Consider the following 26,294-nt stretch of genomic DNA (forward strand, 5'->3'; position numbering starts at 1 on the left):
AATCTAATTTCAATAGTCATGTCTGGTTAAAAATGAATTGAATTAGCAATTAAGCTTGACAATCTAATTTCTCATCATTTTGAGCCAAGAATTTTTGACAAAATAGAATTCAAATTAGGGACCGGCTTCCTGCAGATTTGTTGATTGTGATTCTCTTGAAGTTTTCTGTCAAGTCTATCATTCCTTTTAAGTGTGTGGCAGCAACTTGGTACCATCTCATTGAAAATCTTTTCTTTATTTCTCAACATCATAACAATAGAAAAAAAAAATACGGGTCTTCTTGTTTACTATTGTACAGGTACCATTGAGTTTCCTGTATATTATTAAGGTATCGGTGAGTTGGGCCAAACAGTACAATGCAGCATATAAGTGTAATCCGTCTTAGCAATTCAGTTTGGCTTCCGATAGTTCTTTGACAGGGGATTGGGTACATCTTTATACTGATGGGTTGTTAGGTTGGAGTCTGGCTTTGCTGCTTCAGGGGGTCATCTGTGGGGAAAGAGGAGAATAGATTCTTGGTTATAACCATTATTTGGGGAGTTAATGTTCAGCTTTTGAGGCTGAACTTTGGAGTATTCTTAAAGGTTTGGCACTTATTATGGAACGGGGGTATAAGAATATTTTGGTCCACTCGTATAGTTTGGAAATTATTACAGCTATACCGACTAGTTGCTTAGAAAGTTCGCCATCAGTTTTGGTAAGATGAATTCACTTGAACTTACAAACTGTTAAACAGTGGAACTTCACACATATTCCAAGGGAGAGGAATAGACTTGCAGATAGTCTCGCTAAAATGACTTCAGGAAGCAATTCACAAGAACAACTATTTGTTAGGATCCTAGAGGAGTTCTTCGATGAATTTGGGTTTGATAGAGTAGTTGAGATTTCCGTTGTAATTACTTAGGTTAGGATTTAGGCTATTTTTTGCACCAAAAAAAGAGTTAGTAATGTCATGCACTTGTATGTTGATCAAGCACTCATTTCTTATCAAGATATGCTTCAACAACTACCCAATAATTTTGATGTTATGACTCCTTTTCTCTTTTGGGTCGATAGTGGATTACTTTGTTGATGTGATAATAATTCCTAATTATCGTATAATCCAACCACAATAAAATTTAGGATGCTTCCTAAATGTCCCCAAAATATCCCACCGAAGACATATTTGTTTTTCTACTCTTGGATTTGGGTTGGATCATTTCCCCCAAAATATTATATTTTAATGCTACGTTCGTTTGAATCAGTTATATGAATATAAATTAATCAAGGAGTCAACTATAATTTCCGGGCAGAAATTCACCCCAACTCTTGAATAAAATTCTTTTTTTATGTTAAATTTTAATAAATAAAAGAAATCGATAATATATGAAATTTAAGTTGTATAATTCTACATATAAACTTTTGATTTTGATTCAATTATACATATTAATAAAAATAAATTAATCAAATAATTTTCGTATATGGGATAGATAATGCTGAATTTTGATAATTAAGATTTGTGTTTCTTCGTCACTTTTAAAAGGATGGTTTACCAAGTAAACTTGACAATTCTCTTAAATTATAATAATCCCATCTGATTTGACAATAATATCTATTTAATCACCATACCCAACTAATGAAATTTCATTCCGGTCCATAAAAATATATGATTTGCATCACAATTTTGTCCTACTGGAAGACCTTAACTTTGATATTACACACCAATCACCATTTCTCAAACAAATGTTGTGTGTACCTAAACTTTGAATTTTTATCAAATTTTTTCTTGGAATCAAGTTTTTTTATAAAAAACAAAAATTAAATACGCTTGATGATTACACTAATGTTGAATCTTGATAATTAAGAATTATGTACCTATCATTTCTAAATATTTTTTTAGAAAAATATACGTGAAGCATAGTTTACCAAGTAAACTTGACAATGCACTTATGCTTATAATATCCCAACTAATTTGATCCATCATTATTTTTAGGTTAAACTACACAAGTAATCATTAAACTATTAATGTGTTTCCACTTTGATCACCCAAGTTTAAAAATAATTCTATCTTAACCACTAACATGGCTAAAGATCCAATTCAACAGTGGCACAAATAACCAATCTTTCTAATGGATCTAGATATCATTGAAGGAAAATGCAGCAAGGATTGAGATACCAGATGACACCAATGCTGGAAACTAAACAATGAAGCTGAATCGAGTCCACCACTGGTCCTATGAATTAAAAAAACCAACCAATAACAACTCAGCTGTCAATAAGAATTAAGCATGAATTTTAATATCTGAATTTTAAGAATACAGACGCAAGAGGGGAATGAAGATGAGAAAATAATAATAATAAGCAACAATCACAAACTTTTGAACAAATTTCCAATTTTTATGTTCATAAATTATGCTTTTAACATTTACAATGTAGAACTACAAGGTTTCAGTATGGTAAAGCACCTTCTAAAACACAAGTAATTTATAAAGCAGAGCAAGTTAGATTCATCCTGGTCGGTTTTAATTAATTAAAGCACTTCATTTGCTGTCATTAATTTATAAGTTGAAAATTTACTATTAACAATGGTGGAAAACAAAACTATGGCAATATGAAAAATGAAATGAAAAAATTGAAAAATGTATGATAATATGAAAAAAATGAGATGAAAATGAAACCCTTACCTATGCATTTGGATGAAACTCCTCAAAAGCAGAGCCAAAAATGGAAAGAAATACAAACTATTTCAATCTTTTAAGTCCTCAATCCCCTTCTTCACCATCATGGCTAGAGCTTCTATTGTTCCCAGCAACTCTCTTTTCAGTAGCATCTGAATCACTCTTTTTATCCACGTAAAATACATGAACACCACATCTCTCCACCTTGATATACTCTTCTCCTCCTCTTCCTAAATCCAGAAGTCTGACGTAGAATTTGAATGATGCCTCCTCATAATTCTTGTCTTCTATAACCATGTCGATGCTAGATAGAATGAACACGTGATAATCCATGTACTTATCTGGCTCATGAAGACTGAAGTGAGATATCTCACTTCTGAAATTTTCACAACCATCTCCACCATTGCCGCCACCGGCAGCTGTAAGTTGGTACTCACCAATATATCGAAGTAAAACGTCATGGCGGTGAGCGAGGTTAGCCACAAGGCAGATAGCAAAAACCAAAAATCTGCTCCCACTACCCCCATTTTTGGATATCTTCAAACTTAAGGAAGAATTCAAGCTCCGATACTTGAACTTATTTGCTGAAATTTCGTTTCCTGGGAAACAGCAAATCAAACTTCGAAGGTTATCACGAAAGTCTTTCCTACCATATGTCGCTGCCCATTCCTTAGCTAGGGAACCAATTTTGAGCATGGCATTTGCCTCAATGTTTTTAGTTGACTCTTGATTCAAGTTGAAGCAATTACAGAATCGCATCAGTAAGTTATGATCTCTGCAAAACTCATCAACCAAAGAATCAAACTGATATAAATTTTGATCTGCAAAGGATACTTTTTCTAATGATGTGCAGTCATTTGCACTAAAGACTTTCAGATACGGTGGAAGCTCTGAGAGTACTTCGACCTTTGGGCAACCATTAAGATTCAGTTTGCGAAGGGATTCCAACTTGATCGATACATTTTTGACCGCTGAGCCACTCATATTTAAGTGCTGAAGATTACATAGGGGATCGAAAGGCAACGACACTTCTTCAATTGGGCAATCACTAAGATCCAATTTACGAAGGAATTCCAGCTTTAAAATATTGATGGATACATTTTTTACCTTTGACTTCCCCAACCACAAAGTTTCAAGTTTGTGGACATCCTTGATTGAATCAGGCACTTCTTCTATTTCGGTTTCTGACAAATCTAAAGAACAAAAGTGACGTGGGACCTGAGGAAACTTCTTGAGACTATGACATCCGTTAAGATGAAGACACCACCCACTAAGAGATGCCAACTGATCGAGGCAAGGAAGTTCAACCAGACTTTTACAGTTAGTGCAATCAAGGAATTCAAGGTTGATGGCTCTTGAAAGATCAGGCATCTTTCTTAAATTACTACAATTTGAAACGTTAATTACCGTTAAATTATCAAGGTCCTGTACAGAAAAAATAGCTGTATTACTTTCAAGCATCAGCTACTTGGTAAAAAATGAAAAGGAAATAAATAATTATAATACTATAAAAAATAAAAATTTATATTTGACTTATCGGTGTGAAAATTCACCCACAATTAATAAATCAAACAATGTCACTCATCTAAATAAAATAAAATATTTTATATTTATTTTTTAAAAACTTTAAATAAAATGTTATCATATGAATATTTATACATCAAAATATATTTTTTTTTCAAAAAAAAGTATGAAAATACATACCATACAATCATCTCCGTTCCAAAGTTCAACCAAACTTTTACAGTTAGAGCAATCAAGGTATTCAAGGTTGATGGCTCTTGAAAGATTAGGTATTTTCCTTAAGCTCACGCACCCATTGAAGTCAATTTGCCTTAAATTAACGAAATCCTGTATAGAAAAAATAAGTGTATTACTTTTAAACATCAACTATTTAGTAAAAAATGGAAAGGAAAGAAATAATTATAATACTATACAAAAATAAAAATTTATATTTAATGTATCCGGCGTGAAAATTCTCCCACAAGTAATAAATTAAACGATGTCACTTATCTAAATAAAATAAATTATTTTATATTTATTTTTTAAAGACTAAATAAAATGTTATTATATGAATATTTGATACATCAAATTATAAATCATATTTTTTGAAGAAAAGTATGAAAACGCATACCGTACGATCACCTTCATTCCCAAGTTCAACCAAACTTTGACAGTCAGTGCAATCAAGGGATTCAAGGTTGATGGCTCTCGAAAGATTACATATCTTCCTTAAATTATTGCATTCTGCAACGTAAATTTCCCTTAAATTAACAAGCTCCTGTATAGAAACAATATTTGTATTACTTTTAAGCATTAACTACTTACTTTAAGCTGTAAGAAATGAAAAAGGAAATAAATAATTATAGTACTAAGAAAAATAAAAATTCATATTTGATGTATTGGATGTCAAAATTAACTCACAATTAATAGATCAAATGATGCCACTAATTTATATAAAATCTTTCATATTTATTTTTTAAAAACTTTATGATTATTTGATACACTAAATTATAATTTTTTTTCTTAAAAAATTCTTGAATGAAAAAGTATGAAAGTACACATACTATATGATCATCTTCATTCCAAAGTTCAACCAAACTTTCACAGCCAATGCAACGAAGGAGCTCAAGGTTGATGGCTCCTGAAAGACTAGGCATCTTCCTTAAATTCTTGCAATATGAAACGTCAATTTCCCTTAAATTAGCAAGGTCCTGTGCAAAAGAAAAATATAAAAAAATAATTATATCACTTTTAAGTATCATCTACTTACTTTCGGCAATAAAAAATGAAAAAAAAATTAACAAGATCCTGCACACGATGAGAGCAAAAGTAGTTTCATTACTTTAGAGCATCATTTACTTATTTTAAGACTATCAAAATAAAAATTTATATTTGCTGTTTTGGGTGTATTAATACACCCACCATGAAGATTAAATTATGTTGCTTCTTTTAAAAAATAGAATAAAATAATATATATATATATTAAAAAAATTTAATAAAAATATGTTATCATATAATTAAATGCTATATCAATTATAAATTCTTTTTCTTTAAAAAAAAATTCAAATGAAGAAAGTATAAAAGTATACATACCTGATGTCCATCCCAATGATGTCCATCCCAAAGTTGTTCCATGTCTCCATGTGGTAATTTCAATACTACAAGGTTTTCTGGATTAAAACTTGATGATAAAGATTTACAGGGATAATCATCCCATCGAAGATACCTTAGCTCATCAGGAAGAGGTACAATATCAACTTGATTTGTATATAGTTTCTTATCATTTCCACACTCTGAATTCTTAGGAGAATAGAAGATGATATATTTAAGATTAGTCATGTTTTCAAAAACAAAAGGGCGTAATAGTAGTTTATCCATATGTGACATGTTTAACTTCATTCCTTGAATTCGATCCGTCCCCTGATAACAAAAATCAATTTATCAAATATGAGCATGGAGAAATTTATGGATATTCCATTCTAAAAGTGTTTTTTTTCCAAATCAACCCATAATGTATTTAACTAAGCCATAAACCTTGACCAGATTTTACATTATACTTAAGATCACATCGGTCATTATGTGTCCAGTATAGATTTATATAGTGATGTTGAACCACATGGTAGTATCTCATTAAAGCATATTAAAAAAAATAAAAGAATATGAATACAAGTAATGCTTACTTGATTATATTTGAGCACTCGTTTAATGTGTTCATGACTCCATAGCCTCCTGCACTTTCCAGGGGTTTTAGATTTTTGGCGAATAATATCTTTTCCCAGCTCTTCAAGCATATCATGCATAGATATTAAATCTTCATTATGAGTAGAAGATGAAGGTGAGATATTGATTAGGCACTTGCTGACCAATTTGCTTATTCCATCCTCTACCCCTCGATAACAACTTAGAACATGTTTTATTCTTTTTATGGGTTCCCCTTTGAAGAAGCATGCAATGTCAAGAAATATATTCTTCTCTACCATACCTAGCCTATCATAACTACTTTTCAAAACCACAAAAATTTCTGGGTGGGAATATTCCCTTAGCTTCTCCATCTCACTTTCCCAATCATTTATAGTCCTTTCATATAAATTACAACCCAAAACTCTAAGAGCAAGTGGATTGCCTTGGGCGTACTCCAGAAACTTGCATGATAGATCATGAAAACCAACTGCGGGATTCAACTGCTTAAATGCAAAGGTAGAAAAAAGTTGAAGAGAATCATTCTTATTTAATGCCTTCACCTCATGTATTGTGTCAGCTCCTCCACTCTTAAGCACTTGTTTCTCTCTAGATGTTATAATGATTTTACTTCCAGAGCCCAAATGTTTAACACCCATACAATCTATTTGGTTTGGGTCACTAATATCATCAAGGACAACAAGTACTTTCTTATTGTCGAGCCTCTGTTGAGTTAAAGTGGATCCTATAGAGGGGGTGTCTATATCAACATTTGATTTCAATAATTTCGAAAGAAGTTCATTTCGTAAGGATTTCTTCCCTTGTTTTTCTATTTCCTCTCTAACATTATGAAGAAAGCAACAACTTTCAAACTCTAAAGAGATTTTTTTATATACAGCCTCGGCAAGGGTTGTTTTGCCTTGACCACCCATTCCCCAAAGTCCTATTACACGACAGTCTTTTTGCTTAATCAGCTTCAAAATCGTCCTTTTCTGATCATCTATTCCAACCAATTCTTCAGAAGCACTTTCAAACCCAATATTCGTCAACCTTTTTATAACATATTCAACAACATCTTTAATGTACGCGGTTTCAGGTCTAGAAAACAATAAAAAATGTAAATAAGTAAATATGAAATCTAAAACAAAGATAAGTTGAAAATAACAAGATGAGAAAAATATAGTTACCTGTCAAATTTGCCTCCTTCTATATGCCACCCTTTTAATTTTCCGACCTCTGCAAAAGCAGTTTTCCATTGCTGTACTCTTTCAGCTGGTTGCTTTGATTCATGCTCTTCGAAGGATGTCTTAAAATGCCCACCACTATTTCGCACATCGGAAGGATCAACATGGTAAAAGACGGGAAGAACAATATGTTTGTCAGTGGGATTGTGCTTGCGATCCATGATGTCAGAAAGTTGATCTAAGCATGATTCTGAAGAAGCATAGGCTTTAGATAAAACGAGGATTGAGAGATTTGAGGCCGAAATTGCTCGAGAATATGTTGATCGAAGTTTCTCTCCTTTTTTCAGCGTTTGGTTATCGGGGAAGACATTAATTCCTACTTTTTCCAAACCATTGACTAGGTGATTGGAAAAGTTGAGGCGTGTGTCTTCACCTAAGCTTAAGAAAACTTGATGCTTCATCAACTTTTGCAAAACATACGCAACAATATCCTTGATGTACTGGGTTTCAGGTCTAGCAAATAATTGAAGTATATATATGAAATCCAAAACGAAGATAAGTCAAATATAAGGAGATGAGACAAATATAGTTACCTATCCGAGATGCTTCCATCTATATGCCACCCTTCTAATTTACCGACTTCAGCAAAAGCAGTTTTCCATTGTTTCACTTTATCAACTGAACACCTTGTTTGATGATCATCAAAGGATTTCTTAAAACTCCCATCAATATTCTCCACATCGGAGGGGTTAACATGGTAAAAGATGGGAAGAACAATTTGTTGTTTGACGCTATAGAGCTCCATGATGTCAGAGAGTTCAAGCAAGCATGATTTCGAAGAGGCATAGTCTGCAGACAAAACGATGATTGAGATATTTGAGACTGCAATTGCTCGAGAAAGTGCATCTGAAAGCTGCTCCCCCCTTTCCAGTTTTTCTTCATCGAAGAAAACATCAAGTCCCTCGCCTTTCAAAGCTTGAAGTAAGTGAGTGGTGAAATTAAGGCGCGTGTCTTCACCTCTGAAGCTCAAGAAAACATGATACTTCATTAGAGTAGAAGAAGAAGAAGAAGCCATGGAAGAGTATTGAAGCAAAAGAGAGAAAATTTGGTTGGGTTGTGGTATTATTGTAAGAAGAAAAAGTGTAAAATATGCATAATCTTTGGTATCCTTTTATTAAATGGGAAAGAGAATGAAGGCGTTTTCCTTAGACTTCTTAGCCAATTATCTTTTAGTCAACACCACCAGAGATAACCAATTCCCCTTTTTATCTTTTACCGACAAAAGTGGGAGTGTTTTGATGGTGGGTCCATCAAACCCAAAATGATTCTTATTTGAACGATTAATAAAATATAAATTTAAAAATCGCGATTAATTGAGCTTAGATGAGAGGATAAGTTTACAGTTTTATAATAAAGTCTCTAGTGATAGTTTTAAATTTTCTAAATCAAGATAAAAGTTAAGAGTGCTTTTGATCAATTTAGTTTGATGTAATTTTTATTTGTTTGTTTATTTTTTCACTAAAAAATCAGTTATTTTCTGAAAACCGAATTGAATTGAATCGAATTTTATTTTTATTTCATATATAATTAATTTTAATTTTTATGATATAAAAATATATATTTTATATTTAAAATAGTGAAAGTAATTTAAAAATTAAAAAAATAAAAATGAATTTAAAAATTATCAAATAATATTTAAAAGCCATAAAATAAAACTCATTTTATCAAAATAAACCTTAAAAATTAAAACAAAAACTTAATATAAAAAATTGTGAACCAAATCGAGCCAAATTAAACTATAACGGACTATTCAAAAAATATAAATAACCCGACCCTGTGAACCTCTTAGAAACTTCACTATCCATGAAATTAGCCAATTTGAAAAAGGGTCAAATTTTGATTTTGAGTCTCTCTACTATTCTCAAATTTGAGATTTAGTCCTTTAACTTAAAATAATCTCTTTATTTATATGTTGTTATTAGCTAATTCAAACAAGACAGTTAACTATTTCAATTAAAATTAAAATTTTAGTACGTATTATTATCCAAGTGATATAATATCTTGTGAAAGGTCACTAAAATAAACAAATAAAAGAACAAAAAAAAATTAAGAGAGAAGTGATGAAGATAAGGGCATAGTTAACTTTTTCCATGTTTATTAAGATAAATAATCTTACGAAGCAAATCCAAAAAAGTTATTTTGGACCCAATTCTAAAGTTTGGCTGAAGCATAGGCGAAGACTTGAATAACCCACCGCCATAAAAAATTTTACTGGAAAACTGTTAAATTTTAATTTTGATCCCTATATTATTTTCAAATTTAAGATCTAATTTCGAAACATTAAAATAACATAATTTAATCTCTTTATATTATCATTAATTAGTTGGATATAACATTAGTAAGTATTCCTATTATGACATTATCGATTTGGAGTATTCTCAAATTTAAAATGGAATCCCTATATTTCAAAATCACTTGTAGTGAAGCATAGGCGACGATTTGAGCTTAGCCAATTATCTTTGACGGCAATAAAAAATACATGTGCTTGTGCAGCTTTGATAAATTGCATAGTGAATCTTGTTTTTTCTTGTCTAGTCTGTTCAATAAAACTGAACTATCTGACCCACACATCTCAAATGTTAACATGTGATTTTAAAAGAAATATAGGTTATGGTGAGAAGAATTCAGAACACTTTTATCTTCAACTCAATTAATCAGTGGGCTCCAAATTGGCTTTTTTTTTTTTGCTTTTTTTTTCTCCATTGTATTTTACATTGGATTCTATTTGATAAAACTAAAAATAAGTTCTTTTCATTGTTTTTCAAAGTTGAAACCCCACCACCCATTCAATCCTATCCATTACTTGATAAAAGCTGAAGCATAGGCCACGAATTTAGCTTACCCAATTTTCTTTTACCGACAGAATTGAGCAATAAGATTTACTCTTTTGACAGAATTTTTTTAAATGTCATTCATCATATAGTCGATGCTACCCTCAACAATTGTTCCATATCAAGATTTTGTCCCTAACTTCCACGGAGAGCCATTGTATGGTTCACCGGACAGGAAACCTCAATTGGTGGAGAAGATACGTACTTATAGGAGAGGTAAAATATTTTTCACGGACAAAATATTTAAAACCAACATGCTCCCAAGGAGAAGGTTACTTATGCCTTGATTAGTGGTTTGAATCTCCACGTGCATATTTTAAAATGATTAATATTTTTGCATAATGCTCACGCTTCTGTCATGAGCTCCTAAAAGCACGTATCTCTTCCACCAATTGAAACACTCCACTCCCTAAATCCACAAGGCTCTCCACATAGTTGAGACGTAAAAACTTCAACACGGGATAAGACCTCTGATAGTTGAGTGAAATACTGACTGCCCGACAAACAACACCTCAAAGGCTTCTCTTGAAAGAGTCGGACCCCCTCAACAAATTTAAACCGAAGTTCTTTTTTCATGAAAACCTAAAACAATAAAAGTGGGACAAAATAAAAATTTAGATTACAAACTGTAAATAGTTTGAGCAAAAACATTTAAAACGATGTTTTAAAATGAAAATTTATTTTAATTATGAAATTTGATCCGTAATCAAACAACACAGCTCGTGTGTATATGTCATGCTACGTACCTTAGCTGTAAAGGGTATCAAGTAACTAGTCGACAATCCAAAATTATAACTTATTTCAAATATGACATTTCCATCATTTTCGGTATCCAAGATATCCAAAATCTTCCGGGGATTGAGTTTTAGCATAGATATCATCGTTGGCATTACAATAATTAAGAGGATGTGTTTAAATATTTTAAAAGTTTGATAGTTTATGATAGAAGTAGGGATTATATAAGAAAATTAAAATTCTTCCAAAATGATGGTGATGATTAGGAATTTCCAAGTCAAGGTCTTCCAATGGGACAAAATTGTTAAGCAAGTGACTAAACTAATAAAAGAGTCGTTGAACTAGTTAACTACTTGTGTTAAATAAGTTCAAATACTTTCGGTCTACTCAAATAAAACTCTAGTTTGAACTACCCGTTATTTAAAATGAAGTATTAATTTATATTAAAGATTTTATTTAAGATATAAATTAAAGGTTATTTGGATAACATTTAAAGTTTGAATGCTTATTTGGGGTATAATACAAGTATAAGAAATTATTTAGATAAAGTGATAAAACTTAAGGGCCTATTTCATATATTCATATAAGTAAATTATCTATAGGAAAAAATATATTTGTTGATTTTTTTATAGATATTATCTATATTAGTAGTTTCAACAAATTGAAAAAAAATGGGTTTCTTTTTATAGTTAAAATTTATTTTAATTTATGAAATTTCGCTTGTGATCAAGTAGCTCTGCTCTTATGTTGTAGGTATACCTACTCATGGGTCAGGTCATTTGACCCGGTCTGAAGGCTTGTCTGAAAAGTGGGAGAATTTTAGTAAAAATATAGACTCAAAAAATAGAATTGAAAAAAAATAAAGCCTATTTAAAAAACGGATTAGGCTGGTAAGACATTTTTTGCCCAAGCCTGTCCCAAATTCACTAAATGACAAAAGAATATACTATTTTTTTGTTATTTTAATTATATATTCTTGTTGTTTCCTCCTTATTTTGCTACCATTTCACTATTATGTTGCTAATATTTTGTTGTTATTATTTGGATATTGTATAACACTTGTTTTACTATTAATTTTGTTATTATTTGAAATATATTTGCTTGTTAAGTTGCATCTATGTTAGTGATATTTAATTATACATATTTTTTTTAAAATTTGTTTTCAATTTGTTGAGAAATATGTATTTTAATGTTTTTAATATTTTTTATATATTATATATATTTAAAAAATCATATAAAAATTTAATATGGGTGGGCTATGTCGGGCCCAAGTTTTAGCATTTTTATCTAGACCGGACTTGGATAAATTTTTAGACCTATTTTTTAGCCAAACCCAGGTCTAATAAATAGGCCTAAATTTTTACTTGAGCTCAACTCAGCCTGTCTCAATCCATAAGCACCTCTAGTTGTATGTGATGCTATTTTTTATTTTTGAAGATAATCAATAACTAGTCAACAATCCAAAATTAGCCATTGTTTCATATATGCATATTTTTGGAATGGGATAAAGCAACATTTAATCTGACATTTTTTCTTAACTTGGTCCTCAACTTGGTTTTTTATCCATATTAATCTTGAAACATGTCAATTTTTAGCAATTTTGGTACCTGCGATGATGTGACACTTTTAGATTGAGCTACATCATCAATTAAGTTATTATATATTTTAAAGTGCAACATTATTATAGCGATCAAAATTTGAAAAAAAAGTAGTTATTTTCATTAAAGTTCCCTGATAACAAAAAATAATTTATCAAATATTAGCACGGAAAAATTGATAGACATTCCATTAAATAACTCATAAAAATAATTATATTTGGATAGGCGTAAACTAATTGAGCACTTTTAAGAATTTTTACATACAAAAAGTGTTTTCTTTTCTTTTCTTTTTTTTCAAATCAATGCTTAAGTATTTAACTAAGGCCTCCTTTGGATGCAACTGCATCTCAATTCGTTGGCTTTTTTAAGCTAAAAAAAATTGCAACTGAAATATTAGTAAAGGCAAGGCTGTTTGGAAAGTATTGTTCACCACCTTGAAAATGCATTTCACCTTACTGGAGGCTTAATTCCAGACTGGAGCCTTTTGCTACAGGCAAAATTTAGCAACTTCAGTTGCTTTTTCTTTTCCTCTTTTACCCATATCTTCTTCCGTTCTTCATCTTCTCTTCTCAGCATATTCTGTTTTGTTTCCTTTCTTTCTCTCTTTCTCATGCAAATCTACCATGAATTCTTCGCTGGGTCTTGGCTTAAGGCGATGATCATTCTTTGATTTCTAACATTTTTATTTTAATGAATTATGCTGATTGTCATCAAATTGAGAGAAAGTGTAGTAGCCGATGAAGATTACAGATTATCTATTGGGTTTTCAGTCATTAACTTGGAATTGTGGAATTGTGGAATTGTGGATTATGCTGTTTTAACGAATTAGAAGATGCATTATGCTGTTTTTGTTGGATCTTCAGTCATTAACTTGGAAGTAGACAAAGAAAAGCATGCGATTGTCCTCCCTAGGAATTTTCTACTTGATAGAATAGTAATTCTTTTTCTGCTTCATGTTAACTGTGTTTCTTCTTTTGCCCTTTCCAGATGGATTTCCAAGAGCAATTCTTCAAGGAACGAATCAAATTTATCCATGAAGCGAGGGATGAGAAGGAAGAGAGTTTTGAGAAGCTGCAACAGCAAGAGCGTGAGAAGGTCAAGCAGTCTAACCCCAATCCTTCAAATGCAGAGGAATACAGGCGCAGGTACATAATTTTGATACTTCTGTGAATTTCCTTGTGTAATTTGATTGATACTGGTAATCTTACAGTATATGACCATTTCACATAAAAACAGATGGTTTAATCTCATAAGATGAAATGCTGCTAGATATCTCTTTTTTGTTTACCTGTTGAAGTTATGAGATATTCGTGTATTTTTCTTTTCATATCTTTTGAAAAATTATTTGTAGGGCGGATGAAATTGCAAAATTCATAAAGTTCTAGGATGAAGGGATGCAGGCTTTTGTGGCAGAGAGGGATAAGCTGATCAAAGCACACGAAAAGAAGATGGTTGGCATGAGAGAGAGGCATTGGCAGGAAGAAGTTGAGCTTGAAAAGGAGTTTGATGCTGAATTGAGCCACCTCATGGAGAAGTACACTCTAGATGGCTCAAAAGTCAACGCCGGCAATACTTGATTGTGGAATTGTAGGGGAATGCGATGGTATGTACACATGTGGTAAAAAAGACTTTAATCTCTCTGTTTCCTGAGGAAACTTCTGTGATGACAGTGAAAATTTCTCCATCTTGAGTTACAACTCTTAAAATAGTATGTTAAAAGATTGGAATTTATGGGTAAAAAAAGTTAAATCTAAAGTTGCATCTATGGTTGCCATATTATGCTTGTGTTGTTTGCTTAGACATGGTTCAAATAAGAACTTGGAATGAATCTACGATTTCTTTCCTATTATGTTGCAATGTTTTTGTTCAATGACATTGCTCTTTCTAGATTACGGGCTGCATCTTTCATGCAACTTGAAACCAAAGCTAATCATATGTTTTGTAAAGAAGGAAATAGAAATAATGTTATTTTTGGCTCGGTACGAGGGCTAAAAATTTTGAGGGTGTAGCTAACTGTCAAATTAATAGAAGTTTCGAAAAATATTGTTTTTTACATGAGCACTTTTTGAGAACAACTTTGTTGTGAACAATTTGTTATGCGCCTTGGCGTAGGATCTAGTCAATTTGTTATGCATTATGATGGAGCTATCTATGAAGCTGCTGTTCAGATTATGCTAAATACATTGCTTATTGAATCTCATCAAACTCTTTGATTACTCTTAAATCCTGCTCTTGAGAAACCTTGAGAAAGAAAGAAGAGGCTTGATTCTTGCCAGGTTTTTCCCTTGATTTGGATTAACACACAAGTATGCTTTTTTTGTTTGACAATTTTTTTTACATGTTTGGAAACCAAATATTCATTTGTTTGTATACTATAGCTTCATCACACTTTGATTGATTCAAATCTAACTTTTTGTGAACAAATATTGTTGTATAATATTAGTTGCATCTTCTAGTGTCTTTCTTTTTTGCAATATATAATTGCAATTGAGTATAGATTGAAAATCGAGTCTATAGCTGTGTACATTTATTTGAAGAAGCAATTTGATTGTCAAGAGTTGTTCTAAGTACCTAGGGGCAGTTTAAATAAGAAAGATAGGAGAGATTAATGGAGATGTTAACTATAGGATTAAAGGTGGAGCTTGTCTATTTTTTCCTGGATTCAATCAATAAGTCTTTGTTTTGAATGGTTTTCTTTTGTTGCAAAGGATGGTGCACAGGATGAATTCAGTTTTATGCTGTATTTTAAAATGCTATGCTGTATGTATGCTGATCTGCATTTTATTCTCTTGTGTTCTTTGTCTGGTGATGTTCAAATTGTTAGGGAGCTTGTTACAAATACTTTTTAAAATGTCAACAACATTTTATTTCAGCGTATACCTTTTTTTATTCTTGCTATGTCTGTGTTTGGTATTGCAGGCAGAGCTCGAGTCTTTTAAAATGGAATATGCAAATGCAAGACTGGAATGCAATGCAGCTGATGAACGTGCTAATATATTGGCTTCTAAAGTCATTGGTTTGGAAGAGAAGGTAACAAAGTTTTAATGGGTAAATGTTTTCTTCCTTCTCCAATTTCATTCTATTCATAACAGAACATATATATCACTCTTGATAATAATGCTGAAAGATCAGTAAGCTGCCATGTTCGTATATGCATGGTTGTAATATATACCACATGAAGGGTGTTTCTTGGACGTATAGTAGAGCTGCAACGTTTTTAAGTGCCAGTTTAACTTAAGTAGCTCTCTAGTCCTTTTTTACATTTGATTTGATCCTGTTATTTTCTTGTTTTATATGATACTATTAGCATTTGGAGTTTCTTACTTTATTCCATTGAATATATTTCTAAGGCCAAGTTTCATTCCTGAACTTCTGGTGTTAGCGGAAAAGGTTGGATCCTCCTGCATGTTCTTGTTATTTGTATTCCATAGATATTGGATCTATAAAGTTGCTCTCTCTATTAGCAATACAAAGTAAACTGCAGTGGAGAATTTCTACTATCTTCGGGTGGAGGATGCTTGTATATATCTTGGATTTTATACCATCCATATACTATAAGGGCATGGTTACATTCTAGAAATTCCTTCCATTCTTCAATTCTGGTTATAAATTATAAGTACGAGGGTTCAAGATATTTAAAAGCACTATTTTTTTATCACCTGATTTCTTGAATTGTTTTGTATGTTTGTTTTGTTTCAAGTTAGATTCATATTTGAACCTACAAGAAAGGACCTCACTTTTTCTTAGCTTTACCGATAATTCAGTCTCAAAGGATAAAATAGTGTAGTATTGCTATATGGTCTGTATAGCTGACCTTCCAATAGTTGGAAAAGGCTTACATGTTATATTAATCTGTAATCCATATATAATTCCTTGCACCAGTAATCTCAGTGAGATTGTATCTTATACTTATGTTGTTACAAAGCTGATATTACCGATTTTAAAAATGTTTCTGGCATGTGAACAGGCCTCTGAGCACTTATGGCTGAATTTAATGGTGCACCAGTCCCATCTGATTCACTCTCTTAGTAGCTTGTTATTGAACAAAGGCAGGTATTGTAGCATAGCAATTTCTTGAGACATTTGAAGTTAAAAGGGGTTGCAGTTTTGGGGTTTCCGACATTAATAAGGGTTGTTGTCCACATTTTGTTTATTTGTTTGGTTTTTCTTTTTCAGTTAATCAGCATGCTTGTATTAATCCAGATGCAACAGTAGTTGGATGATGAATGATATAATTGACTCGTTCAAGCTTTTGATGGTTTTTGAACCATGAACAATAAGAAATGAATCAGATATGTTGATGAAGAATTGAACATGTGGTTTCTATTGGATTTCTTCTGAAATTAAGAAATGAATCATTTTTCATTCATCATTGCATTGCTTCATCTTTAGCTCAAATGTGAATCATTTTGCATTTTCTCTTCTGATGAATATTCCAATCTATTGGACAAATACACTAGTGTGATGTTGGAAACATGGATCTAAATTTGAAGTGTATGCCTTGGGTTTCAATATAAATGAAGCAGAAATTATATATTTAAATTTGATTTATTATATAAATGGTAAGAAAGAAATGAAAAGTATAAAGATATGAAAATATGAATGTTACATTTTAAAAAATATTTCATCCAATTTCTGTTGAAATAATGTTTTGATTGATTGTAGGTTAAACAGGGATTTAAAAATTGCTAATGTTATAAAGTCATATTTTGACAGTCTTTAATCTTATATTATAACTCCAATGTTAAACTAAATCAAACTTAAAGTTTAAGTTAATTTTTATCACCCCAATGTCTTATAATATTGTTCAAATTAGTAAAACATTTTAAAGGATTTGGTATGTAGGCAAAATTTCATACAAACATAGATAACGGAATTAGTCCAATTGAGTAACACTGTTAAACCTTCTTGTTAAACTGAGCTGTTCAGCAACTTATGGGCTAGGAATTAGTAAAAACCAACAGTAGCATATTTATGTAATTGTAATAATTCATTTTTAATTATTTATTATTGAAAATAAATATAATTGTACTAATTTTTAATCATTTATTAATTTTGTAATTGTTAAATAATTTTAAAAACTTCTATTATATATCATTTTTAATCTAATGTCCTTAAAAGTCATTTTCTATTTTCACCTCACCGCTACAGCTGCGTTTGAATCCAAACACACACTCTACCGCTGTTTCTAATCTCACTGCTACAGTACCCAATCTCACCGCTATAGTAACTAATCTCACTGCCACCGCTGTTTTTAAACTCACCGGAGCTAAACACACTGCCCATCCAAAGTATTTAACTAAGTCATAAACCTTGAGCAGATTCTACATTATACCTAAGACATAGTTATTATGTATCATTATGCATCAATTCTGTCATACCAGGCCCTTGGTGCTTAAGAAAACTTGATGCATCATTTGATGAGAAGAAGATGAAGAAGACGCCATGAAAGTGTATGGATTGTGAGATTGAGGAAAAAGAGCACAAATAAACCGTGGGAGCTTTGCTTTTGCTTCTACTTTTTATTCAAATTCTCTTATATTTTGGATCAACCTTCGAGCTTGACATTTGCATTTTGTTAGTAATACGAGCTGTTATCCTTATGAATATCCAATTTAAAGGGACTGTTTTTCTTGCCTAGTCTGTGAAATAATTGTTCCATCCATTAGTGTACTATTTGGTCCCCGACGCCCCACAATTAAGTTCACATAATATTGATTTTCATGTGTTTTTTTCCTTACCTTCATTCATTGATTGCAAAAAAGCAAATCAATACTATGCTACAAAGCCGTCAGTCATCCTCTTGGCTGAATTTTCATGGAAATTCTGCAGATTACAGTCTTATAGCTGTAACTTCATAACGCACCAAAGCATGAAAATTCACCACTTGATATTAAACACCCATCATCCAGTTTGGTTTTTAAATAAGCACTTCAGTTTTCTATCATATGAGATTAATTTATTTAAAAATTGTGGATGCAAGCTTACAACATCTATCACTAGCTAATTTGTAATGCTAATGGACCTGAATTTGAGTAATTACTGCAATATATAATAATCAGAGTTGTATAATTTGTGTTTTTTCTTATAGTAGATCATAGTTTAGGATTACAGAAAATTAATTTAATTACTAAGCTTCGAATCTTGAACTTGTTGGATATCATCTCATCAAAACCAATGTACAAACCAATTCCAAAACAGAGTAGAACTCTGGAATTTTAATTACACAAAGGGAAAATTGATTCAAGCTTTAGCCCAAACTGATGTAACAATCAAGTCAAATAGCTGTACCATGAAACCAACTCTTCATTTTGAAGTTCCAACTAAACCAAAATCATTTGGATTTTTTTTTCCAGGTGTTTATGTTGGGTTCCTCTATGGGGTAAACATCAATCTAGCTTGAGAATGAAAACTGTGATAGGGTTGGCATTGAAAATAACATCCAGGCTCCATGTGTTCATTCAACGAGTTTTGAGATGAGAGCAACACTGCCAAATTCTGCATGCATTTATATGGTCCATTGATAAAGCAGGGGAAAAGAATGCCATGAGGATACTAATAATCAGAATGAGTCAATAGTAATTTACCCAAGAGCATATGCTTCCTCTCAATGGGATAAACAAGGCAACTCTGTTGACAAGTTGCAGTACTGCTTCAATATCTAAGTCCAACCACAATATAAAGAAATCATTTGGTAGACGAAATTGAAGATCTTAAAAGCTTACTTGTTACAAACATCTGTTATTTATTCCCTCATCTGCTTTCCTTACATCAATCATTGCCATCTTTATTCCCTTCACATTAATCTCTAGGTAAAAGGGCACATCTATAAATGTGGATTTTGTGGGAACTTCATTTGTTGGTGAGAAAGAAGAAATCAAAAAACCACCCATAATCTGCAACTTCAATTCCAGTAGAGTATTGAATCTGTGTCTGGCTTGACTTTCATGCAAGTTTTATGAAATCTACAGATCACAGTCATAAAAAAAAAAAAATAGAACATAACAAATAGAAAATACGTACTCCTAGATCAATATAAAAGCATAGGTTATAAGATTAACCAATCTCAAACATATGTTGATTATATTTAGGTAATGGTTGGTAGGTTTAGCTAACATGAATGTAAATTAGAAATCATGAACTGAAATATTATATATATATATATATACCAACTTTCAAAGGAAACATGAAACATAAATCAATGGGTGAACAAATCATTGAAGTAAAATGCAGATAGTATTGAGATGCAATATGATTAAATCTCTACTTGCTGCCTATGGCATGAGCACCAATGGTGGAACCTAAACAATTAAGCTGAATGATGTCCACCACTGATCCTATGAATCAAAACCAGCCAATAACAAGTCAACTGTCAAAAAGAATTCAAGTATGAATCTTAATCTCTCCTCACTACAATGCTCAAACAACATGAGAGCAGTAACATACAAAGAAATTTCAGCCCAAACAGATATGATAATCAAAATCCAAGATAAGAAAATATCAACTCCAATAGCTCTACCATGAAACTAACCCAATCTAGCTTGAGAAGAAAACTGTCAAAGGTTGCCTCCAGCTCCATGTGTTTATCCCACAAGTTTTGAGATCTGTTGCAAATTCTGGATTTATATAATCCCATAGATAAATATGGGAAAAATGGCGAGGATGCTGAAAATCATTATATGAACCTAAAATCATGATAATAAGTCAAAGTCAAAAGGAACTTACTTATCCACCAAGACTGAATTGCCAGAACCCAAAAAGGGGCTCAAAAGATTACTTTGACTTTGTGTTGACAAATCTGTTGACAACTTGCATTGTCACCAAATATCAGTTCAAACACTTATATAAAGCAAGCATTCAGTAAATAAAATTGAAGGTCTTACAGCTCAGGTGTTCCTCCTTGTATGGCTAAAGCTCCAATTCAGCAGTGGCATTCCCAAAGATTTGTCATTCCCTAATCTTACATCAACACAGAAGCAAAGGATATAAGAAAAAACAATCTCACAAATAACCAATCTTTCTAATGAATCAAGATATGATTGAAGGAAAATGCAGCAAGTATTGAGATACCAGATGATACCAACGCTGGAACTAAACAATGAAGCTGAACCGAGTCCACCATTGGTCCTATGAATTAAAAAAAAAAACCCAATAACAAGTCAACTGTCAATAAGAATTAAGTATGAATTTTAATATCTGAATTTTGGCAACCACCAAAATCCCCTCTGGATATTTTATCAACTCCAAAGCAGAATCATTTTGCTACTGTATTGAAATCTCCAGTTACTGTTCAATTTTCCTCTAAATTAATTAATATATATGGAGAATTTCCTTCTTGGACAATATATGCTATATCTACAAAAGAACACAGACACGACAGGGGAATGAAGATGAGAAAAATGATAGTAAGCAACAATCACCACTGTTGAACAAATTTCCAATTTTATGTTTCATAAATTATGCTTTTAACATTTACAATGTGGAACTACAAGGTTTCAGTATGGTAAAGCACCTTCTAGAAGACAAGTAATTTATAGAGCAGAGCAAGTTTAGATTCATCCTGGTCGGTTTTAATTAATTAAAGCACTTCATTTGCTGTTATTAATTTATAAGTTCAAAATTTACTATTAACAATTGTGGAAAACAAAAGCATGGCAATATGAAAAATGAAATGAAAAAACTGAAAAATGTATGATAATATGAAAAAATGAGATGAAATGAAACCCTTACCTATGCATTTGGATGACATAATTGAGAAGTTGAAACTCCTCAAAAGCAGAGCCAAAGATGGAAAGAAATACAAACTATTTCAATCTTTTAAGTCCTCCATCCCCTTCTTCACCATCATGGCTAAAGCTTCTTTTGTTCCCAGCATGTCTCTTTTCAGTAGCATCTGTACCATCTGTAGCATCTGTATCATCTGTAGCATCTCTCTGCATCCACGTAAAATACATGAACACCACATCTCTCCACCTTGATATACTCTTTTCCTCGTCTTCTTAAATCCAAAAGTCTGATGTAGAATTTGAATGATGCCTCCTCATAATTCTGGTCTTCTTTAACCATATCGGCGGTAGATAGAATAAACAAGTGATAATCCTTGTACTTCTCTGGCTTAGGAAACAATAACAAAGATATTTTACTTCTTAGCTTTTCATAACCACCACCACCACCATCATTGCCACCATCGGCGGCTGTAAGTTGGTACCTACAAATACATTCAACATTACTAATGTAACGGCAGTGAGTGAGATCAGCCACAAGGCAGAAAACAAAAACCAAAAATCTGCTCCCACCACCCCCATTTGGGGCTATCTTCAAACATAAGGAAGAATTCATGCTCTGACACTTTAACTTATTTGCTGAAATTTTGTTTCCTGGGAAACAACAAATCAAACTTGACAAATCAGGAATCTTGCCACAGCAATCAAACCTCGCTGCCCATTTCTTAGCTAGGAATCGAATTTTGAGCATGGCATTTTCCTCAATGTTATTAATTGACTCTTGATTCAAGTTGAAGCAATTACAGAATAACATGTGAAACACACCATCACGTTCATCACCTAACGAATCAAACTGATATAAATTTTGATCTGCAAAGGAAACTTTTTTTAATGATGTGCAGCCATGGACATTCAGGTAGAGCAGATATGGTGGAAGCTCTGAGAGTAATTTGAGGCTCTTGCAACGATTCATATGCATATACTTAAGGCTTTTAAACCTAAAGCTAGCTGAGCGCACATCAACAGTTGGAAATTTAACGATTGGACAACCACTAAGATCTAGAACTTCAAGGGATTTCAACTTTGAAATATTGCTTGATACATCTTTTACCATTGAGTTTGTCAAGGTCAACCGTTGAAGTCTGTCGAGACGCTCAATGAAATCAGGTACCTTTTTTATTCCGGTTTCTGATAAATTTAACGTATCAAAGTTATTAGGGATCTCCGGAAACTTCTTGAGACTACGACATCCCTTAAGGCGAAGGGATTTAAGTGATGTCAAATGGGCGAGGGAAGGAAGTTTAACCAAACTTTCGCAATTTCCACAGGCAAGTTTTTCAAGGTTGAGGGCTCCTAATAAATTAGGGATCTTCTTTAAATTTTTGCAACTGAAAAGGTTAATTTGCCGTAAATGAACAAGATCCTGCACATGATGAGAACATAAAGTAGTTAGAGCATCATTTACTTAGACTCTATCAAAATAAAAATTTATATTTGATGTATTGTTTCTTTTAAAAAATAGAATAAAATCTTTTATATTTATTTTTTTAAAAATTTAATAAAAATATGTTATTTAAATGCTATATCAATTATAAATTCTTTTTCTTAAAAAAATTCTTGGACGAAGAAAGTATAAAAGTATATATACCTGATGAACTTCGTTCCAAAGTTGTTCCATCTTTCCATATGGTAATTCCAATGCAATAAGGTTCTTTGGATTATAACTTGATGATAAAGATTTGAAGGGGTAATAATGCCATACAAGATACCTTAGCTCATCCAGAAGAGAGATAATATCATCTTGGTATGTATGTAGCTTCTTATACTCCTCATGCTCTTTCCTCAACCAACTCCGTGGAAAATAGAAGAAAATATATCTAAGATTAATCATGCTTTCAAAAACAGAAGGTTGGAATAATAGGTTACCCATACGTGACAAATCTACCTTTATTCCTTGAATTCGATCAGTTCTCTGATAACAAAAACCAATTTACCAAATATTAGCATGGAGAAATTTATGGACATCCATTAAATAACTCATAAAAAATATAATTATATTAGGATAGGCGTAGACTAATTGAGCACTTTTAGGAACTTTTACATACAAAAAGTGTTCCCTTTTCTTTTGTTTTTATTTTTTCAAATCAATGCAATAAGTCATAAACCTTGAGTAAATTCTACATTATACCTAAGACATAGTCATTATGTGTCCAGTATGATGATACTTGATATGATATCAAATGTATAGGTTTATATAGTGGCATTCAACCAAATGACAATATCTCATTAAAGTATATTAAAAAATATAATTAGTGCTTACTTTATTATATTTGAGCACTTCTTCCACGTGTTTCAGATTCCATAGTCTACTGCACTTACCAAGGGTTTTAGATTCTTGACAAACAATGTCCTTTCCCATCTCTTCAAGCGTATCATGCATATAAATTGCATCTCGTAATAATTTACAGGGGCCCATTGTAGAATAACCAAAATAATCAATAGAGAAATTAGTAGATGAGACATTGATCAGGCATTTGTCAACCAATTTGTTTATTCCACACTCTGCACCCTTATAACAACCACTTAGAATAAGTTTTGCTCTTTCCATGGGTTCCCCTTTAAAGAAGCATGCAATGTCAAGAAATATATTCTGCTCTACTAAATCTAGTCCATCATAACTACTTCTCAAAGCCTCTGAAATTTTTTTTTCTGGGGGACAGTCCTTTAGCTTCTCCGCCTTACTTTCCCAATAATTTATACTTCTTTTATTTAAATCAGAACCCAAAACTTTAAGAGCAAGTGGATTGCCTTGAGTGTACTTTACAAACCTACGGGATAGATCTTGAAAACCGACTGCGGGATTCAACTGCTTAAACGCAAAGGTAGAAAAAAGTTGAAGAGAATCGTTCTTATTTAACCCTTTCACCTTATGTATTGTGTCAGTTCCTCCACTCTCAAGCACTTGTCTATCTCTTGATGTTATAATGGTTTTACTTCCATAACCAAAATGTTGAACACCCATATAATCTATTTGGTCTGAGTCATCAACATCATCAAGGACAACAAGTACTTTCTTCTTGTTGAGTCTCTCTTGAGTTAAAGTGGATCCAATGGAGGGGGTGCCTATATCAACATTTGATTTCAATAATTCCGAAAGAAATTTATTTCGTAAAGATTCCTTCCCGTGTTTTTTTATTTCCTCTCTAACATTATGAAGAAACCAATGACTTTCAAACTCTGAAGAGAGTTTTTTATATACAGCCTCAGCAAGGGTTGATTTGCCTTGACCACCCATTCCCCAAAGTCCTATTACACGACAGTCTTTTTGCTTAATCAGCTTCAAAATCGCATTTTTCTGATATTCTATTCCAACCAATTCTTCAGAAGCACTTTCAAACCCAATATTCGTCAACTTTTTTATAACATATTCGACAACATCTTTAATGTACTCGGTTTCAGGTCTAGAAAACAATAAATATTGGAACCCACCCATTGTTTGAAAAGTCAAAAAGGGTGGGCACCGAAAGTAGAAAGTAAAATTGGTTGGCAAGTTGGGTTAAAAGTTGGCATGGGATAATTGCAATTTTGGTCCCTAATTGTATAGGGACATTGCAAGTTGATCCTTGAACCTCAACTATAAATAGGTCTAACCATTTCTTACTTTCTTCATCCCACACTTGCCATTCTCTACTTAAGGCAATTGTTCTCTCTCCCTATTTGTAAACTTTTACTTGTATTTTTGGAGTGAAATATATTTGGTAGTGCCCGAGGACGTAGGCAAAATTTGCTGAACCTCGTTAAAATTCTAGTGTTCTTTATTTTTGTTCTGCATATTTTGCAAGTGTCATTGTAGTGATTTATTGTGCTATTAAATTACGATAGAGGGATATTCTGGCTAGGAAAGATCTGGTATGTAAGCGATCCTCGTGATCCACCTCTCTTTCCTGGGAATTAAACTTAGTGTGATTTTTCAGTACAATAATTTTACTCTTTCACACGCTTCCGCGCAACAATTGGTACCAGAGCCAGGTTCGTACTTGGGGAATACGACCGTTTACGGTACTATTCACGTATACGGCACTATTCACGTATACAGTACTGTTCACGTATACAGTAGTTGGGATTGAGGAGAAAAATGGCAGCAGCATCGTCATCAGCAAGGACTACTGTGACAAATGCAAAATTTGAAGTAGAGAAATTTGACGGTACCAATAATTTTGGTATGTGGCAGTGTGAGATCCTGGATGTCTTATGTCAGCAAGAGCTGGATATAGCCCTTGAAGAAAAACCTGACAAGATGGATGACAAGGAGTGGGCCAAGATCAATAGACAGGCGTGTGGTACAATCCGCCTATGTTTGGCCAAAGAGCAGAAGTACTCCGTCATGAGGGAGACATCAGCGAAGAAGCTGTGGGATACATTGGAAGAAAAGTTTCTAACGAAAAGTCTTGAAAATAGGCTTTATATGAAAAAGAAACTTTTTCGATTCACGTATGCACCCGGTATGTCGATGAATGACCATGTGAACTCATTCAATAAAATTTTAGCAGACTTGCTAAATTTGGATGAGAAATTTGAAGATGAAGACAAGGCATTATTGTTGTTGAATTCCCTTCCTGATGAATATGATCATCTTACCACCACATTGCTTCATGGGAAAGATTCAATCACATTTGATGCAGTCTGTAGTGCGTTGTATAGATCTGAGACTCGAAAGAAAGATAAAAGAGATCACAGAGATACAACTGCAGAAGTCTTAACAGTAAGAGGTCGTTCACACAGCAGCAAACCTGGTAGAAGGGGTAAGTCCAAAGGGAGACCCGCC

The 26,294-nt window shown here is 32.5% G+C and overlaps 4 protein-coding genes across 13 annotated transcripts; 1 reads left to right on the forward strand and 3 right to left on the reverse strand.

The window, feature by feature from the left end:
• Window positions 1-1,914: 1,914 nt before the first annotated feature.
• LOC107934973 (disease resistance protein RUN1) lies at window positions 1,915-8,692 on the reverse strand. 2 transcript variants are annotated; one of them, XM_016867499.2, is made up of 9 exons: window positions 8,116-8,692; window positions 7,526-8,035; window positions 6,341-7,436; window positions 5,754-6,080; window positions 5,225-5,371; window positions 4,792-4,938; window positions 4,362-4,508; window positions 2,664-4,082; window positions 1,915-2,207 (listed from the first exon to the last, which is right to left on the reverse strand). In XM_016867499.2, exons 1-8 carry the CDS (start codon window positions 8,595-8,597, stop codon window positions 2,742-2,744), a joined length of 4,197 nt encoding a protein of 1,398 aa, XP_016722988.2. In that variant the 5' UTR covers window positions 8,598-8,692; the 3' UTR covers window positions 1,915-2,207; window positions 2,664-2,741. The 2 variants fall into 2 exon arrangements, with proteins under 2 accessions (XP_016722988.2, XP_016722987.2); XM_016867498.2 differs by having other exon boundaries at window positions 1,915-2,213; window positions 8,116-8,691.
• A 4,476-nt stretch (window positions 8,693-13,168) lies between these two features.
• Window positions 13,169-17,115, forward strand: LOC107934977 (uncharacterized). Of its 3 annotated transcripts, none has more exons than XR_005919935.1 (4): window positions 13,169-13,891; window positions 14,098-14,349; window positions 15,666-15,776; window positions 16,714-17,115. XR_005919935.1 is itself a non-coding variant. In XM_041103651.1 (2 exons), exons 1-2 carry the CDS (start codon window positions 13,579-13,581, stop codon window positions 14,121-14,123), a joined length of 339 nt encoding a protein of 112 aa, XP_040959585.1. In that variant the 5' UTR covers window positions 13,173-13,578; the 3' UTR covers window positions 14,124-14,590. The 3 variants fall into 3 exon arrangements, 1 of the variants encoding a protein (XP_040959585.1); XR_001694117.2 differs by having other exon boundaries at window positions 13,173-13,891; window positions 15,666-15,794; XM_041103651.1 differs by lacking the exons at window positions 15,666-15,776; window positions 16,714-17,115 and having other exon boundaries at window positions 13,173-13,891; window positions 14,098-14,590.
• Window positions 17,116-18,886: 1,771 nt separating this feature from the next.
• On the reverse strand, window positions 18,887-23,411 carry LOC107963196 (disease resistance protein RPS4-like). 7 transcript variants are annotated; one of them, XM_041103649.1, is made up of 9 exons: window positions 23,118-23,411; window positions 21,477-22,892; window positions 20,817-20,873; window positions 20,630-20,705; window positions 20,472-20,544; window positions 20,278-20,350; window positions 19,472-19,642; window positions 19,334-19,376; window positions 18,887-19,244 (listed from the first exon to the last, which is right to left on the reverse strand). In XM_041103649.1, the coding sequence occupies exons 1-2, from the start codon at window positions 23,397-23,399 to the stop codon at window positions 21,663-21,665; spliced, it is 1,512 nt and encodes a 503-aa protein (XP_040959583.1). In that variant the 5' UTR covers window positions 23,400-23,411; the 3' UTR covers window positions 18,887-19,244; window positions 19,334-19,376; window positions 19,472-19,642; window positions 20,278-20,350; window positions 20,472-20,544; window positions 20,630-20,705; window positions 20,817-20,873; window positions 21,477-21,662. The 7 variants fall into 7 exon arrangements, with proteins under 7 accessions (XP_040959583.1, XP_040959581.1, XP_040959582.1 ...); XM_041103647.1 differs by having other exon boundaries at window positions 19,472-19,711; XM_041103648.1 differs by having other exon boundaries at window positions 20,278-20,362.
• Window positions 23,412-23,433: 22 nt separating this feature from the next.
• Window positions 23,434-24,962, reverse strand: LOC121222135 (disease resistance protein RUN1-like). Its single transcript, XM_041102061.1, has 2 exons — window positions 23,849-24,962; window positions 23,434-23,441 (listed from the first exon to the last, which is right to left on the reverse strand). Exons 1-2 carry the CDS (start codon window positions 24,960-24,962, stop codon window positions 23,434-23,436), a joined length of 1,122 nt encoding a protein of 373 aa, XP_040957995.1.
• Window positions 24,963-26,294: the final 1,332 nt, after the last annotated feature.

Source organism: Gossypium hirsutum, chromosome D10, assembly GCF_007990345.1.
Source record: "Gossypium hirsutum isolate 1008001.06 chromosome D10, Gossypium_hirsutum_v2.1, whole genome shotgun sequence".
Taxonomy (NCBI): domain Eukaryota; kingdom Viridiplantae; phylum Streptophyta; class Magnoliopsida; order Malvales; family Malvaceae; genus Gossypium; species Gossypium hirsutum.

Coding starts and splice junctions, on each gene's coding strand:
- LOC107934973 (XM_016867499.2), bottom strand. CDS start 8,597: ATGGCTTCTTCTTCTTCTTCTACTCTAATGAAGTATCATGTTTTCTTG. Junction 8,036..8,115: donor GATGGAAGCATCTCGGATAG/GTAACTATATTT, acceptor ATTATTTGCTAG/ACCTGAAACCCAGTACATCA. Junction 4,939..5,224: donor GGAATGAAGATGATCATATA/GTATGTGTACTT, acceptor GTTTCTATACAG/GAGCTTGTTAATTTAAGGGA.
- LOC107934977 (XM_041103651.1), top strand. CDS start 13,579: ATGCATTATGCTGTTTTTGTTGGATCTTCAGTCATTAACTTGGAAGTA. Junction 13,892..14,097: donor GCAGAGGAATACAGGCGCAG/GTACATAATTTT, acceptor AATTATTTGTAG/GGCGGATGAAATTGCAAAAT.
- LOC107963196 (XM_041103650.1), bottom strand. CDS start 23,399: ATGGGTAACCTATTATTCCAACCTTCTGTTTTTGAAAGCATGATTAAT. Junction 22,893..23,117: donor TTTGGAACGAAGTTCATCAG/GTATATATACTT, acceptor CATCATGTGCAG/GATCTTGTTCATTTACGGCA.
- LOC121222135 (XM_041102061.1), bottom strand. CDS start 24,962: ATGGGTGGGTTCCAATATTTATTGTTTTCTAGACCTGAAACCGAGTAC.